Raw genomic sequence first — 15981 nt, forward strand, 5'->3', positions numbered from 1 at the left:
TGTAGAAAAACGGCCTCCAGCCCTACGTCAGAGCTGAAAGTACTGGTGAAGAAAGAAAGGCCCAACCATCTGCTTTTGCATACAACCTATTGTTGAATCAGATGGTGATGACCACATCCCGTATCCCCATTCTCATCTTCCAGGGCAGGAAGCGTGATTCTGGGACTTTAATTCCCTATATTTGGTCCCAGATGAAAATCCAGGGAGGAAGGGCCTAATGTTTCCCTGGGGTAATCTTTTGCAATGTTGGCTATTTTAAAGCTAGAGAAGCATGAGTGATAAATGTTCCCTCTGGGTCAAAGGGATGGTTTTCTTTTAATGTTTGGAACTCAAGAATGTTAAATTTGACCAGGCGAAATTCACACATGCTCTATCTGTACTATAGACGAGGCTCCCAGGCAACAGTTAATCACTGCTCCCACCATATGTCGTCCTCACCCCCACACCTCATACAGGGGCCACAGGACCATGTGACTTATTTCATGATAGACGTCTCATAAACCCTGAGAACTCAGTGGTATGGTTCAGATGTGTATCAGACAAAAACATGGTTGACTAAGTCATAGTATCAGTATCCTTGATTTACCTGGTTGAGCTTTGGTCATTTTCCAGTTGCAAAAAAAAAACAAACAAATCTTAGTCAAATTCTCTTTCTGAAATAGAAAGAAACCACCAAAGCAGTGATGCTCACATACACACAATACTCTTCTTCTATTACTAATTTCAACGATGACTCAAACGCTGTCAAAGTCAGGACATTAGACTTGTACATATCTAAATGGAACAGTTGTCAATGGCACCAAGGGTCTTAGGACACATTCCGTTGGGTGAGTTAATGCTCCAAACCAAGGCAAGAAACTGGAAGTTGCCTTATGAGACCACACTGTTGTTATAGGAGGTTTGGGAACCGGCATTCTGAAAACTCGACTCAACCAGGGCACTACCTAACTGGGTGACCTTGTGTAAGTCACTACATTTCTCTGGAATGCAGATTCTTCGTGTGCCAACAAGAGATTTTTAACTGGATGATTTCTCCCAACCTTAAAATTCTGTCCTTTCTCTGCCTTCATGGGTTCTTGAAATGTATTTCCACCATGTATGTCTGCAGGGTTTTCTGTCCCAAAGCATGCTGTTTATGACTATAAAATGTGTCTTTTATGTAAACCACTTACTTTTGGTCTTAGCATTCTAATGAGTCCAATATCCATTTTGGAAACAGTACATACATGATCTGTAAACGCCCTGGCCTTGGACAGGCAAATGATAGCATATGAGGATGAGGTCTTCAGAAAAACACTTTTACAGCTAAACATGTGCTCTTAAAAAGAGTCTTGGATATTTTTCTCCGAGTTACTTTACCAAATCAAATGCAGCTGTAAGATCATCTCTCCTTCCCCTTAGTCTATTCTTTAGAAAACAATGATTGTGTGATATAATTTCCTTACAGGTTTGTCCAAAAACCTATCCGCCCTAATTAATTGAGTTTAAAGTTTACAGCCACAGAAGATCACATTTCACCTAAGAGTCAGGCATTTCTTTTCAGGCTGACGTTTCCAACAGGGGAAGTCCTTTGTTGAGAGCAGAGCACAAACCACGTGTGACCTACACACAAACACACTAGTCGGGCTAGGAAAGTAATTGAGTCTCACAGAAGGAGTTTTGATTTGAAACAAAGTACAAGGCAAACCCTTGAGGCAAATATATATATATGTGTGTGTGTGTGTGTGTGTGTGTGTATACATACTTTATTGATTTCAGAGAGGAAGGGAGAGAGATAGAGAGATAGAAACATCAATGATGAGAGAGAATCATTGATTGACTGCCTCTTGCACTTCCCCTTCTGGGGGGATCAATCCTGCAACCCAGGCATGTGCCCTTGACCAGAATCAAACCTAGGACCCTTTAGTCCGCAGGCTAACGCCTTATCCACTGAGCCAAACCGGCCAGGGCCCTTTGAGTTTTTGGAAATGGAGCACCTGCTGCCCCCAGCTCCCACCCCCCTTTCACACAGCCCCTGACAGTCCCTCAGCTCGAGGAAGCTCTTCCTCCGTCCCCCACTCCTGGTCACACCAACATGCAGTAGAATGGGGCGAGGGGAGCTCCCAATCTATCCTGTATTCCCTCATTATAACTGGAGTGATTCCATCCCCTCTTGGTAGCACTGAAAATAAAAGTCAAGGAGATAACCTACATCAACAGAGATACGAAAATCATCCTGGAGACCAAGAGCAAAACCATTTACAAGCTGAACGGGGTGTCTGAAAGGGACCTGAAGAAGTCGGTGCTGTGGCTCAAAGACAGCTTGCAGTGCACCTGCGAGGAGATGAATGACATCAATGCGCCCTACCTGGTCATGGGACAGAAACTGGGCGGGGAGCTGGTGATCACCTCTGTGAAGCGGTGGCAGAAGGGGCAAAGAGAGTTCAAGCGCATCTCCCGCAGCATCCGCAAGCTGCAGTGCTAGTTGGGGCGTCCGGTTTGCTTCCGACAGGCCAGCCCCAGGGCTCGGCTGACCACACCCACCCGGAGGCCTCAGCTCTCCTGTCCCAAGCACAGTCCCTGTAGCTCCGGCCCCAGCCTGGAGCAGCATCCCTACCTTTTGCACATTTGCACCCCCAGCATTTCCTGAGTTATAAGGCCCTTAGAGGCCTCAGGAATGGATACCTATTTTCACATAAAGGAAAACCCACCCGAGTATTGTAGAAATATTCAAAGTAATAAAACCATGCATATTTTTATGAAGTTTTAAAATAGCTCACTTTAAAACTAGTTTTGAGTAGATGCAACTGTGACTTGGGTCTGATTCTCATTTTTCCCAGTTTGGTTTGGGTCACCTGATTTTCACTTTCTGCTGAGGTTGCCATAACATACAAATAACTTCACTTTGGTATGTGGCCCAAAGTGTTGTGGGTCACAAACCAGGTTGAGATAAAGCTGGCTGTTATCTCAACATCTCTCAGCTCCGGCCTGAGGCCTAAGACTCAGCACCTAAGTGGTGTAACCATTCACTTCTCATTTTACACCCTCATGAACTTAACTGCAGCACACATTGCATTTCCAGGTAGAGTACTTCCATTTATAAAAAGCACATTAACCATCATAGCACAATTTCTTCCAATAAAGGGCACAACAGACACATGTTGTAATTGACCTGAGTTCTTTAAGCTTTGTTTAAAACATTTTTTCTTATTGTTGCAAATGAAATGGTAGCTTACCTGTAATATAATAGTAGTTGACCTGAAAAAGTTGTAAAAATATTGCTTTAACCAACATTGTAAATATTTCAGATAAACATTATATTCTTGTATATAAACTTTACACCCTGTTCTACCTACTTGTCGTGGTCTCTTTAGTAGAAGGAGTTGTATAAGAGTGGTCGCCTCCTTTCTCCTGAGATCCAGCCTTCCCACAGTTTGAAGTATCTGTCTCTTAAGTGACACAGAAAGTGTCTCCCTGTGGCGGCACTGGGCTCCCGCCTGAGCCTCACATCTCGTTTGTACAGATTTTTACACTGGACCCTGCAGGGAGGCAGAGATTGGCAGCCTCTGCAGAGAACTCTCCTGCTCTCGCCCCTTCTCAGCAGTTCAGCTGCAGCCCTGTGGCAACACTGCTCTAAACCCAAAGGCTCATGGCCTCTACTGTTGCCCCTTTCCATTTCCAGAGATTTTCATAATGAAAAAGAGTAACCATGGCAACAGTTGTTAGTTCCTTCCCCACTTTAACCCTTAGATAAAGAGCCATGATTTGGAGTGCCCATTGGAAGACGGGGTAGGGAGGAGATGGTGAAAAACCAACATGAAAAGGGCAGCCTGGCCAGTGTTGCTCAGTAGCTGAGTATCAACCTATGAACCTGGAGGTCACATGTCCGGGTTGTGGGCTTGAGCCCCAGTAGGAGGCGTGCAGGAAGCAGCCAGTCAGTGATTCTCATCATTGATGTTTCTATCTTCCTCTCTGAAATCAATAAAAATATTATTTTAAAAAAGAAGGACAGACATCCATAAAATGCCCATCCAAATACTTCATTATTTGGGAGCCTCCAGAGAAATTCTAGTAAATAAGTGAGAAGACAGGCTCCGAAGGGTTGGAGAGCATGGCTCAGAGGGGCAGAGCTGAAACTCGGGCCTTTCAAAGGACAACTTCTGTCTTCTATTCTACCTAGAAGTGGATTTTAGAAACGTGGTGGCACTCATTTATTCAACAAGTATTTACTGGGCACCTGCTATGTGCCTGGCCCTGTTCTAAGTGCCAGGGATACTTACTTTAGTCCTTGTTCTTACAGAGTTTACATGAGGGAGAGAAAGAACATAAGTAATCATGATTATAATTATATACCTGTAATTGCTAATTATATGAAGTACAAGTATAGGCAATGACAGCAAGAATATCCCAGAAAATCTGCAATTTTTAGTGGTCTTCATGTGAAGCCTTTATCTGATGGCATGTTATCAATTTACTTTAAAAGTTTCCTGAACATATACATCCGTGACCTCTCTACAGCTCTTCAAGTTCTTCTGGCACCAAAAATCAATACCATAGCCCATAGCCTGGGCTGCACCATTTTATTAGCCCCTTTCATTTTTCTCTGGCTTGCCACTTGACTCTGTTTCTCATCTGAGTCCACAAACTCAAGACACAACCCTCCCTCTTCTTACAAGGCACATATGGACCAGACTAGAGAGGGGAGATACTCATGGATCAAGGCCAGCTCATTTTAAATATTTAGAACAGGAAACTAGGGACACTGGAAAAGGCAAAAGAGAAAGAGAAGATAAACTACAAAAGAAAGGAAACAATAAACCAAGGATTTAGAGATTAGAAGGGGGAAAATATGTACAATGCCCCAAAATTTACTGGAAAGAGACGATTTGGAAGAAATTGACCTATCTGAATGCTCCTTTCCCAAACAAGCCAAAGTGACATGCCCATATAATGGGATGCAAAACTTTCAGCTGTGGAGAGCAAGCTCATGCCAGGCAGAGCCTCCTTCAATCAGGTGTTCAGGAGTTAGCAGTTGAGACATCCCTCCAGTATCTGCCTCCTGCCATATGGGCCTCCCTTTGGACTTTCCAGTCGCATCTTTGACAAGGCTAGGAGACAATGAGGCAAGCGTGGGGAAAGCAGCTAGGTTTTTGTTTAATTTTTCAAATTGCTTTATCGCTTTGTTTTGCATGATGATTCAAATATATAAAGCTCATTTATTCTTGAATTAATCATGATTTTATTCTTATTTATATTTGCAACTATCAGATTTCTCCTGCAGGCAGATGAAAACCTGAATATCATTCATTACTAGAGAAAGGAAGCAAGTAATCAGAAGACATTGGGTTTCTGAGTTTCCTAACATGATTTTTGATCTGTTAATAAATTGCTAAAATGCCCCAAATAGGGGAACAGCCTAAACAGAAAAGTTAAAAGATATGAAAACTACATATCTACTATGCATGTAATTCTAATTCCTCTTCCTTTTCCTAAATAATTTGAGAAATGAGTTTTTGTATAAGAACAAATCTATAAGAGTTTTGGGGGGGGCAGCATTTCCTAAGTGTACAAAGAGCAAAGGCTCTGTGTACATGCACAGGCCAGTATACTGAAATTCACCGGGTTGAAAAGGATCCACTTTGTCTAATAGTGCCCTCCATTCGTCACTGTCTCTTCTCTCATCAAATGCTAGCTAGCCTGGATTTTTTAGCTTTTAACTCTTCTTTACAATATTCTTGATGGAGGGAGGGGGTCACCATGAAAAGCAAATCCAGTCATATGTACCCCTTGTGCAGTCACTGCATCTGCATTGTGGAATAATGTGCTTTTTACCTTTGAAACACACTGTACAAGTACAAACTAACTCATTAACTCAGCAAAGATTTACTGAGCACCAACTATCGTCATTGATTTATTTATTCAGTAATCTGTATAGAGTGCTTACCCTTAGTGATGAGGTCCCAACAATGACCAATACATGGCTACTCTCAAGAACCTCACAGTATCAGGCAGGAGTGGGGAACCTTTTTTTCTGCCAAGGGCTATTTGGATATTTATAACATCATTTGCAGGCTATACAAAATTATCAACTTAAAAATTAGCCTGCTCTATTTGGTCAAACATTGAATTAACTCATCCTTAATGCCTTGGCAGGGCCAGCAAATTATTTCATGGGCCTTACACATAAGGCCTATGGCCTGCAGGTGGGACATTCCCCACCCATGGAGTGTGACCTAGGCATTAGCAAACAATAGTAACTGAGATCTACATTTCTCCAGACACACAGTCTTCCTGGGCTACATTTGTTCTTCTGAGTATAAGTAAGCTCACATTAAAATAATACTAAAATAAAAATCTCCAGGCCCAGAAAATTTTACTGGAGAGTTTTACCAAAGATTTAAAGAATAATTAATGCCAGTTTTACATAATCTCTTCCAGAAAATAGAAGAAGAAAGGATGCTTCCCAATATAAGGCTAGTATTGCCTTAATACCAAAATCAGGCAAAGATAGCACACACAAAAAGAGAAAAATATAGACCAACATCTCTCATGAACTTAGGCACAAAAATGCTTAACAAAATATTAGCATACCAAATCCAGCAATGTATAAAAGTATATATACTATAACCACATTGGATTTATTCAAGGTATACAAAACTTTTCATATTAAAAAATTAATGTAATTTACTATTTCAATGGGTTAGAGAAGAAAAATCATATGATCAAGTTAATTGATGCAAAAGAAAAAGCATTTGCCAAATTTCAATGCCTATCCATAATAAAAATCTCTCAGTAAACTAGGAAACTATTCTCAAAGAATATATACTAAAAACCCTACATCTAACATCATACTTAATGGTAAATGACCGAGTGCTTCAAGAACAAGGCAATGATGTCCATTCTCTCTTATTTAACAACATATTAGGTGTTCTACAGTGCAATAAGGCAACAAAAAGAAATGGCACATATTGGATAGGAAAAAAATAAAACATTGTCTATTTATAGGCAGCATGATTATCTACATAGAAAATTGCTAGGAATCTACAAAAAAAACACTCCAAGAACTAATAAGTGACTTCAGTAATAATACAAGATTGACACACAAAATTAATTGCATTTACATATAAAGTAGAAATCAAAATTTGAGAACACAATACCATTTACAATTGCTCCAAAGGAAATAAAATGCTTTGATATAAATATAACAAAGCATGTATGCTGAAAATTACAAAATGCTGATGAAAGACATCAGAAAAGACAATTATCTATCATGATTGGAGAAATAGATATACCATGTTCATAGATTAGAAGACTCAACATGGTAATGATGTTAATTTTCCTCAAATTAATCTATAGGTTTAATACAATTCCTATCAGAATCTCAGCAAGCTTTTTTGTAAACATGGATAGCCAGCCCTATTTTAAAATTCATATTAAAAAAGAAAGGCCTTAGGATAGCCAGAATAATTTTGAAAAACCAAAATGGGAGAAACCATTCTTCCCTCCCAATGTTAAGGCTTACTATTTAACTATAGTAATCAAGACAGTGTGGTATGGGTGGAGGGACAGACATATAACATAGATCAATGGAACAGAACAGAGAACCTAAAAATGAATCCAGACAAATATGCCCAAATAATTTTTGAAAAAGATGTAATAGCAATTCAATGGAGTAGGGACAGCCTTCTCAATAGATGGTACTAGCGTGTTTGGATGTCCCATAGGGAGGAAGATGTCTAGATCTCACAATACATACAAAAATTAACTCAAAGTAGACCATGAATTTAAATGTAAAGTCATAAAAGTTTTAGAAAAATACCAGGAGATAAATTTGTTTCAAAACCTAACACTTGGCAAAGAGTTCTTAGATTTGACTATAAACGCATGGTCCATAAAAGGAAAAAATGATCAAATGAACGTCTTAAAAATGTATAATTTTTGCTATCAAATTATCACATTGTTGACTTTAAATTCCTTACTATTTTATTTGTCAATTATACTTCCATAAAGTTCAAAAACAAAGATCATGTTAAGAGAATAAAAGATGAATTACCGATTAAAGAAAATACTTGCAAAGCACATATTTAACAAAGGACTTGTATCTAGAATATATAAAGAACACTCAGAACTCAACAGTAAAAAAAATCAAGCAATGCACTCAGACTTGGGTAAAAGTCATGAACAGACTGTCAGTGGAAAAGGATATACATATGGCCTGGATGGTGTCTGCCATGGTCATATGAGGAGGGACCGGGAGCTAGGTGTCAAATGCTTGGCACTCAGACTCTATGTGACAAAAGAGACTTTCTTATCGTGCTTAATTCTATGCTGGGCAAAACATTGTTTTTAGCAGGGATTTCAAAAACCAGAATAAAGAAGGAAAGCATTTGACTTTTAATTTTTTTAAGCATCAAAATAGTCCTGTTAGGGGAAAACCAAGTCATTGTATACTGACCTATACCTAATAAATATAAGTTAGTGTTTTCTTGGTTTTCAGAATGAAAATATGGGGGTTGTATAGGGAAATCATAATAATCTCTTTACTGTTTTAGACTTCTAGCGATCGTGCTGAAATTGAAAGGGGAGAGGTTCTAAGTATAGCATGGCCCTCACATCCTGGCCTACTTCCATTAAACCTGTCTTGCATAGGATGAGCACTGGCCTGGGATTCGAGGCTAGAAAAGAAAAATTAAACTAAAAACCACCTCAAACCAGTAACATTACCCCCTGTGCAGCAGAGCCAGAGCACCAGCGTGAATGCTGAACTGCTTCCCATGATACCATAATGAATTATCTAGGCAAAGAAAAGGTGAGAGGGCTGTTCAAAGGGAGGACAAAGTGAAGAAACGGACAACCCAACAGTAAGACTTCAATATGCCACTTTCAATAATGGGTTGAACAAATAGGCAGGAGATCAACAAGGAAATAGAAGATTTGAACAACACTATGAGCCAACCAGACCTAACAGACATCTATTTTCAGAACATTCCACCAAACAGAATACACATGTTTCTTAAATTTATAATAAATGGCCCAAAGCTGGCCCCCTGTATGTGGGCCCTTGTGTTGTTTGCTTCTTCGCAGCCGGTTGGCAGCATTAGTTCAAAGCCAAATTCAAATTCTTACATATCCCATTGCTTTAAGTAGATCCAAAATTAGCATATTTTTAGCCATTTAGAGTCTGTCTGCTTCCCAAACCCTGCAGAGCTGCACCCAGTATCTGCTAGCCATCGATAAGATAAACCTGTGGCTATAAAAGACCCCCAGCTGCTGCCGCCCTTCAGAGCTGACTCAGAGCCCTACAACTGACTGCTGAGTGGCATCACCTGGATACTTCAGCGTCTTCCCCATGCCCCTCTTCCCTGGAGTTCCCTTACCCCCTTCCCTCTTTGCATGGTGGCCTCTGTCTCTAGAAGGCCTTCCACTGTGAGGGACTTCCCTCTCATGCAACCCTGTCCAAATGCTGCCCAAACTGCTATCTCGTGCTCCTGTCCTTCCTTGATCAGCCCCCAAATCTCTGAACTCATCACACAAGTGCACATGGAACACTGTCCGGGACAGACCATACCACAAGCCTTAAAACTTTTTAAAGGAGCAAAGTATGTTCTCCAACCACAATGGAATGAAATTTGAAATAAATAACAGAAGGAAATTTTGGAAATTCACAAACATGTGAAAATTAAACAACACAGTCCTAAATCTGTTTAAAATTTAGGTGACTGACACCGAAAACTCAATATACCAAAAAGGATGTGATGCAGCTAAAGTAATGTTTAGAGGAAATAGCTGTAAATGCCTACATTAAAAGAGAAAAAAAAAATCTCAAGGTAATAACCTGACCTTCCATCTTAAAAAACAAAGAAGAGTGAACTAAACCCAAAGCAAGCAGAAAAAAGGAAATTATACAGATTGCAGCAATAATAAATAAAATTGAGAACAGAAAAACAACAGAGAAAACAAATGAAAATAAACGTTTTAAAAAAAATGACAAAACTGTAACCAGACTGACCAAAATAAAAAGAGAGAAGACCCAAATTACTAACATCAGGAATAAAAAAGGAATATTACTACCAACTTTGAAGAAGTAAAAAGGATTGTAAGGGAATACTATGAACAATTGTATGCCAAAAATTAAATAACATAGATAAAATTGACAAATTCTTAGAAAGACACAAAATACCAAAAGTGACTCAAGAGCAAACAGAAAATCTAAATAGACTATAATAAGTAAAGAGATTGAATTACTAATAAAACATTTTCCTAGAAAGAAAAGGTCAGGCCCAGATGGCTTGTCTGGTGAATTCTAATACACATTTAAAAAAGAACTAACATCAGTCATTTACAAACTCATCCAAAAAATAGAAGAGGGGGCCGCATTCCCAAGTCATATTCTGAGACCAGTATTACCCTGAGAGCAAAACCAGACAAAGAAATCCCAAGAAAAGACCACAGGCCAAAATTCCTTATGAATATAGATGCAAAAAACCTCAATAATCCAGCAGCATATTAAAAGTATTAGACACCATGACCAAGTGGGACTCATCCCCGGAATGCTAGCTTGGTTTAACATGAAAATTAATGAATGTCATACACTACATTAATAGAATAAAGACCTAACTCCACATGATCATATCAATAGATGCAGAAAGCACTCAACAAAGTCCAATACCCTTTCAGGGTAAAAATACTCAATGAACTAGGAATAAAAGGGAACTTTCTCAACCTGATAAAGCCATCTACATAAACCCATAGTTAATATCACACTTAATAGTGAAACAATGAATGCTTTCCCTTTAAGATCAGGAAAAAATAAGTGATATTCACTCTCTCCACTCTTATTTAACATATTACTGGAAGTTCTAGCCAGCACATTATGGCAAGAAAGAAAGGAAGGAAAGGAGGGAGGAAGAAAAGAAGGGGAAAAGGGAGGGAGGGAGGGAAGAAGGAAGGAGAGGGAGAATAAGAAACCAGATCAGAAAGGAGGAACTAAAATAACTCTATTTGCAAATGCCATGATCTTATCTATAGAAAATACTAAGGAATCCACTAAACTATTAGAACTAATGAGTGAGTCAGCAAGGCTACAGGCTATAAGATCAAATACAATAAACTAGAGGCCCAGTGCACAAAATTTGTGCACGGGGCGAGGGGTGTCCCTCAGCCCAGCCTGCACCTTCTCCAATCTGGGACCCCTCGGGAGATGTCCGACTGCTGGTTAAACCGTCAGTAGGACATCCTTCTCACAATCCAGGACTGTTGGCTCCTAACCACTCACCTGCCTGCCTGTCTGATTGCCCCTAACCACTCTGTCTGCCAGCCTGATAGCCCCCTAACCACTCCCCTGCCGGACTGATTGACGCCTAACTGCTTCCCTGCCAGCATGATTGTCCCCAACTGCCCTCCCCTGCGGGGCTAAGGGGACTGGGGGACTCCAGCTGGATGAGGCAGGGATAAGGGGACTGGGGGACTCCGGCTGGATGAGGCAGGGCTAAGGGGACTGAGGGACTGAGGCTGGATGAGGCGGGGCTGAGGGGACTGTGGGACTCTGGCTGAATGAGGCACATGGTGCCTGTCACCACCCCCAGCGGGGCTGAGGAGACTGGGCGCCACCATCTGTGGCTGTGGGTGCCTCCATTTGTGAGGGTGTGACAGTCAACTAGCATATTCCCTCTTTATTAAATAGGATGATTATATTCTAGCATTGAACAGTTCAAAAATGAAGTTAATTCCATTTACCACAGAGTTAAAAAGAATTAAAAAAACTTAGGTATGGAATAAATTTAAAAATGAAGTACAAGATTTATTCATTAGAAATTACAAAACATCATTGAAAGAAATTAAAGAACTAAATAAATGAAAAGACTTCCCTTGTTCATAAATCAGAAGACTTAATATTGTTAATATGCAATACTTCCCCAAATTGGTCCACAGATTCAATACGATCCCTGTCAATACTCCAGCTGCCTCTTTTGCAGAAATTAACAAGCTGTTTCTAAAATTCTCATAATACTGCAAGGGACCAGGAATAGATAAGACAATCTTGGAAAAAGAAGAACAAAGTTGATAGACTCACACTTACCAATTTCAAAACTTAATACAAAGCAATAGTAATCACGACAATGTGGTACTGGCGTAAGGATAGGCACATAGATCAAAATAATAGAATTGAGAATCCAGAAATAAACCATTATATTTATGACGAATTAATTTTTGACAAGAGTATCAAGACAGAAAGGGAGGAGGGAGGAAAGGCCCTTGGTGGTCCTGGATCTGTCTCTTGCTTCAACAGTGTTTGGGCGGAACAGACCCAAGAGACACCCCTTCTTCCAGCCTCTCACCACCCTCCTGTGTCTTAGCCAGTCACCACCTTCAGAACCACCTCCCAGGACCAGCCAACACACCGTTGTTGTTGTTGTTTTCTACCTTAACTCCTTATTGCCGAACCACCATAAGCTCCCAAACTCATCAGAATTATTCCACCGAGGTGGAGGCTGCGGTCAACCGCCTGGCCAACCTGCATGCGGGCCTCCCACACCTACCTCTCTCGGGGCTTCTATTTTGACAGGGAAGATGTGGCTCTGGAGGGCGTGGGCCACTTTTTCCATGAGTTGTCAGAGAAGAGGCGTGAGGATGCTGGGCATCCCTTAAAGCTGCAAAACAAGCACGGTGGCCACATTCTCTTCCAGGATGTGCTGAAGCTTCCCAAGATGAGTGGGCAAAACTCAAGACCCCATGGAAGCTGCCCTGGCCTTGGAGAGAAACCTGAACCAGGCCCTTTTGGAGCTGCAGGCCCTGGGTTCTACCTGCGCAGACCCTCATCTCTGTGACTTCCTGGAAAACCACTTCCTGGATGAAGAGGTGAAACTCATCAAGAAGATGGGTGACCGCCTGACTAACATACACAGGCTGGCCAGCCCCCAGGCTGGGCTGGGCAAGTATCTCTTGGAAAGGCTCACCCTCAAGCAGGACTAAGAGCCTTTGGAGCCCAGAAGCCTTTGAGAAGCCCCTCTTTATCCTCCTGGTGTCTGGCTTTTACCTGAGCCTCTCCCTGAAACTACTGGCCATTCTTTTAACCACCCTGAAGCCCTCTCCCATGCATTGCACCAAATGAAACAATAAAGCTTTTTGCAGGGCAGGGTGGGGCAGGGCAGGAGGAAAAAAAACAAGAAAGATAAGAAAGAAAGAAAGAAAGAAAGAAAGAAAGAAAGAAAGAAAGAAAGAAAGGAAGGAAGGAAGGAAGGAAGGAAGGAAGGAAGGAAGGAAGGAAGGAAGGAAGGGACTATTTAATGGGGGAAAGACTAGTCTTTTCAACAAATGGTACCAGGGCAACTGTATACCCACATGCAAAAGAATGAAATTGGACCTCTACTTCACACTATATACAAAAATTAACTCAAAGTAGACCAAAGATCTAAGTGTAAGAACTAAAACTATAAAACTCTTAGAAGAAAACATAGGAGTAAATCTCCATAACCTGAGATTAGACAGTGATTTCTTAGGTATGACATCAAAAGCACCGTAGAAAAGAAAAAATATATATATAAATTCAAAATGTTTGTGCTTTAAGGCATAACCTCAAAAAAGTTAAAAGACAACCCACAAAATGGAAGAGAATATTTGCAAATTATATATCTAATAAAGAACTGGTATCTAGAATGTATTTATTACAAAAACTCTTAAAACTCAACAGTAAAAAGACTAATGACCCAATTAAAAAATGGGCAAAGAATCTAGACATTTCTCCAAAGAAGATACACAACTAATCACATGAAAAGATTGTGTGACATTACTAGTCATTAGAGAAATACAAATCAAAATCACAGTGAGATTCTGCTTCACAGCCACTAGAATGGCTAGAATTAAAAAATCAGATAATGACAACTGTTGGGGAGGATGTGGAAAAATCAGAACCCTCAAACTTTGCCAGTGAATTGCAAAATGGTACAGCTAATTTGAAAAACAGTTTGGCAGTTCCTCAAAATCTTAAACACAGAGTTACCATATGACCAAGCAATGTACTACTGGATATATACTTAAGAGGACTGAGAACATATATCCACAAAAAAGTTCTATATGAATTTTTATATCAGCATTATTCATAATAGCCAAAAAGTGGAAACAACCCAAAAGTCTATCAGTTGAGGAGCAGATAGACAAAATGTGGTATAACCATATAATGAAATTTTATTTGGCCATAAAAAGAAATAAGTACTGATAAATGCTACAAGATGGGTGAACCTTAGAAACACTATGCTAAGTGAAAGAAGCCAGACACGAAGGGCACATATTGTATGATTTCATTAATATGAAACATCCAGAAAATCTATATAGACAGTAAGTAGATTAGTAGTTGCTAGGGGATGAAGAAAGGAGGAAGTGGGTGAGTATTAATGAGCTGGGTTTCTTCTGGGGGCGATGAAAATGTTCTGAAATTAAATAGTGAGGGTTGCATGGTTTTATGAATATACTGAAAGCCACTGAATTATACACTTTAAAATGGTGAATTGTATGGTATGTGAATTGTATCTCAAGTCTGTTATTGGGGGATGGGGGGTGGGGGGTGAGGGGCAGATGTTCCAAGGCTCGAGGTCACATAGTGAATGTGTGCTGAGACTTACAGCCAAATTTGTTTGATTCTAAATCTTATTGTCTGGACTATCAACCAAATGCTGGACCTCCTCCTTTTCTCACATTGCAGACTTCCAGGACAATGTTCTTCACTCCTGCAGAGTGCACCACTGTCAAACACCAAATCTCTGTCTCTATCTCTAACTTTTCCCCCGAGCTTTGGTTTGTCTCTGTGGACATCTCCGTCTGCATGTCCAGAGATCTCTCAAAATCAACATGCATTCAAACAAATTCAACTTCACCTTCCACAACCTTATCTTCCTTATATGAATAGCTCTTATTGGTAGTTAGTGGCTGGTGTCCTTTCCATTTCTCAGGCCATTTAAAAAGCAAAGAGAATTAACCCACCCAAGCCCAGTAAAAAAATCAAGTTTCTCATGTTCAGGTTACCAGCTCTGACCATTTTCTTTGGTGATTCTTAACCCAGAGGACACATTACCAAAAATGTTTTCATTCTCATTCCACTACTAATAATGCCTTAAATATATACTTAGAATATGGACACCACAGCAACTAAGAGTTGAAAATAGAGACCCTCTCAAAAATACTTAGAGAGTCAGTAGTAGAGGCAGGACCCAGATTCAAGTCTTGCCACGCACCAAGACCACACATGCCCTTCTACACATTTATAACAGGACAAACTTCCTTTGAGTTGTTCACTTAAATTTGCTCCCAAAACTATAGCCACTTTGACTGGTACCCATAAGATCTTCAGGAAAATCTTAAACTAGTAGTGTCTATTCCTTAAATTGCCCACTATCATATCCAGGGCATCTTCTAAAACTTCCCTTCTTTGGAGACACAGCAAAATGTGTTTCCTATAAAAACATAAGTAATTTTATACCAAAATATTAAATTTTTATAAATCATAATTCCACATGGCTGGCACAAAATTTTTGTTTATAACCATTCAATAACTTAGAATAATTAACATCCTTTCCAAAAAAAGGGGACATCAACAACAAACAATCCAACACACTGATATTCCATTTGTCTGATCATCTAAAATAATGTAAATATGTGTTTTATTTTCATGTTTGCACTATTCCAACTATACATGATGTGCTAGGATCACTGTGTTTATAGAATAAATTACAAAAATGATATCTCCAGCACTCACGCAAGCCACATACTTTTAGAATTGTGTGACTAAACACCAAAATCAATGTTCATTCGACACAAGGATTAAGATAACAGGTAGAATGGAACAGATTCAGGCCTCACCCTTCCCACTGCTTTCTTCTCCCAGCCACATCTCAGCATCTTTAAATGATGGCAAAAATATGTCCCTGTCCTGATTAACGACATCACGTTATAAAACAAGTGGTAGTACGTGCACATTCTGAACTGCATAAAAAATGTTAAGAGAACAAT

At 39.9% G+C, this 15981-nt stretch overlaps 1 protein-coding gene across 1 annotated transcript in view; it reads left to right on the top strand.

Moving 5' to 3' along the window:
* SFRP2 (secreted frizzled-related protein 2) overlaps positions 1–3334 on the top strand; it is an 8385-nt gene extending 5051 nt beyond the window's left edge. The window contains exon 3 of the mRNA XM_006770105.2: positions 2160–3334. Coding sequence (XP_006770168.1) covers positions 2160–2464 — 305 coding nt within the window. The 3' untranslated portion in view covers positions 2465–3334. The remainder of the gene's footprint in view (positions 1–2159) is intronic.
* The last annotated feature ends 12647 nt before the right edge of the window (positions 3335–15981 follow it).

This window comes from Myotis davidii, unplaced genomic scaffold (genome assembly GCF_000327345.1).
Source record: "Myotis davidii unplaced genomic scaffold, ASM32734v1 scaffold323, whole genome shotgun sequence".
Classification (NCBI taxonomy): Eukaryota; Metazoa; Chordata; class Mammalia; order Chiroptera; family Vespertilionidae; genus Myotis; species Myotis davidii.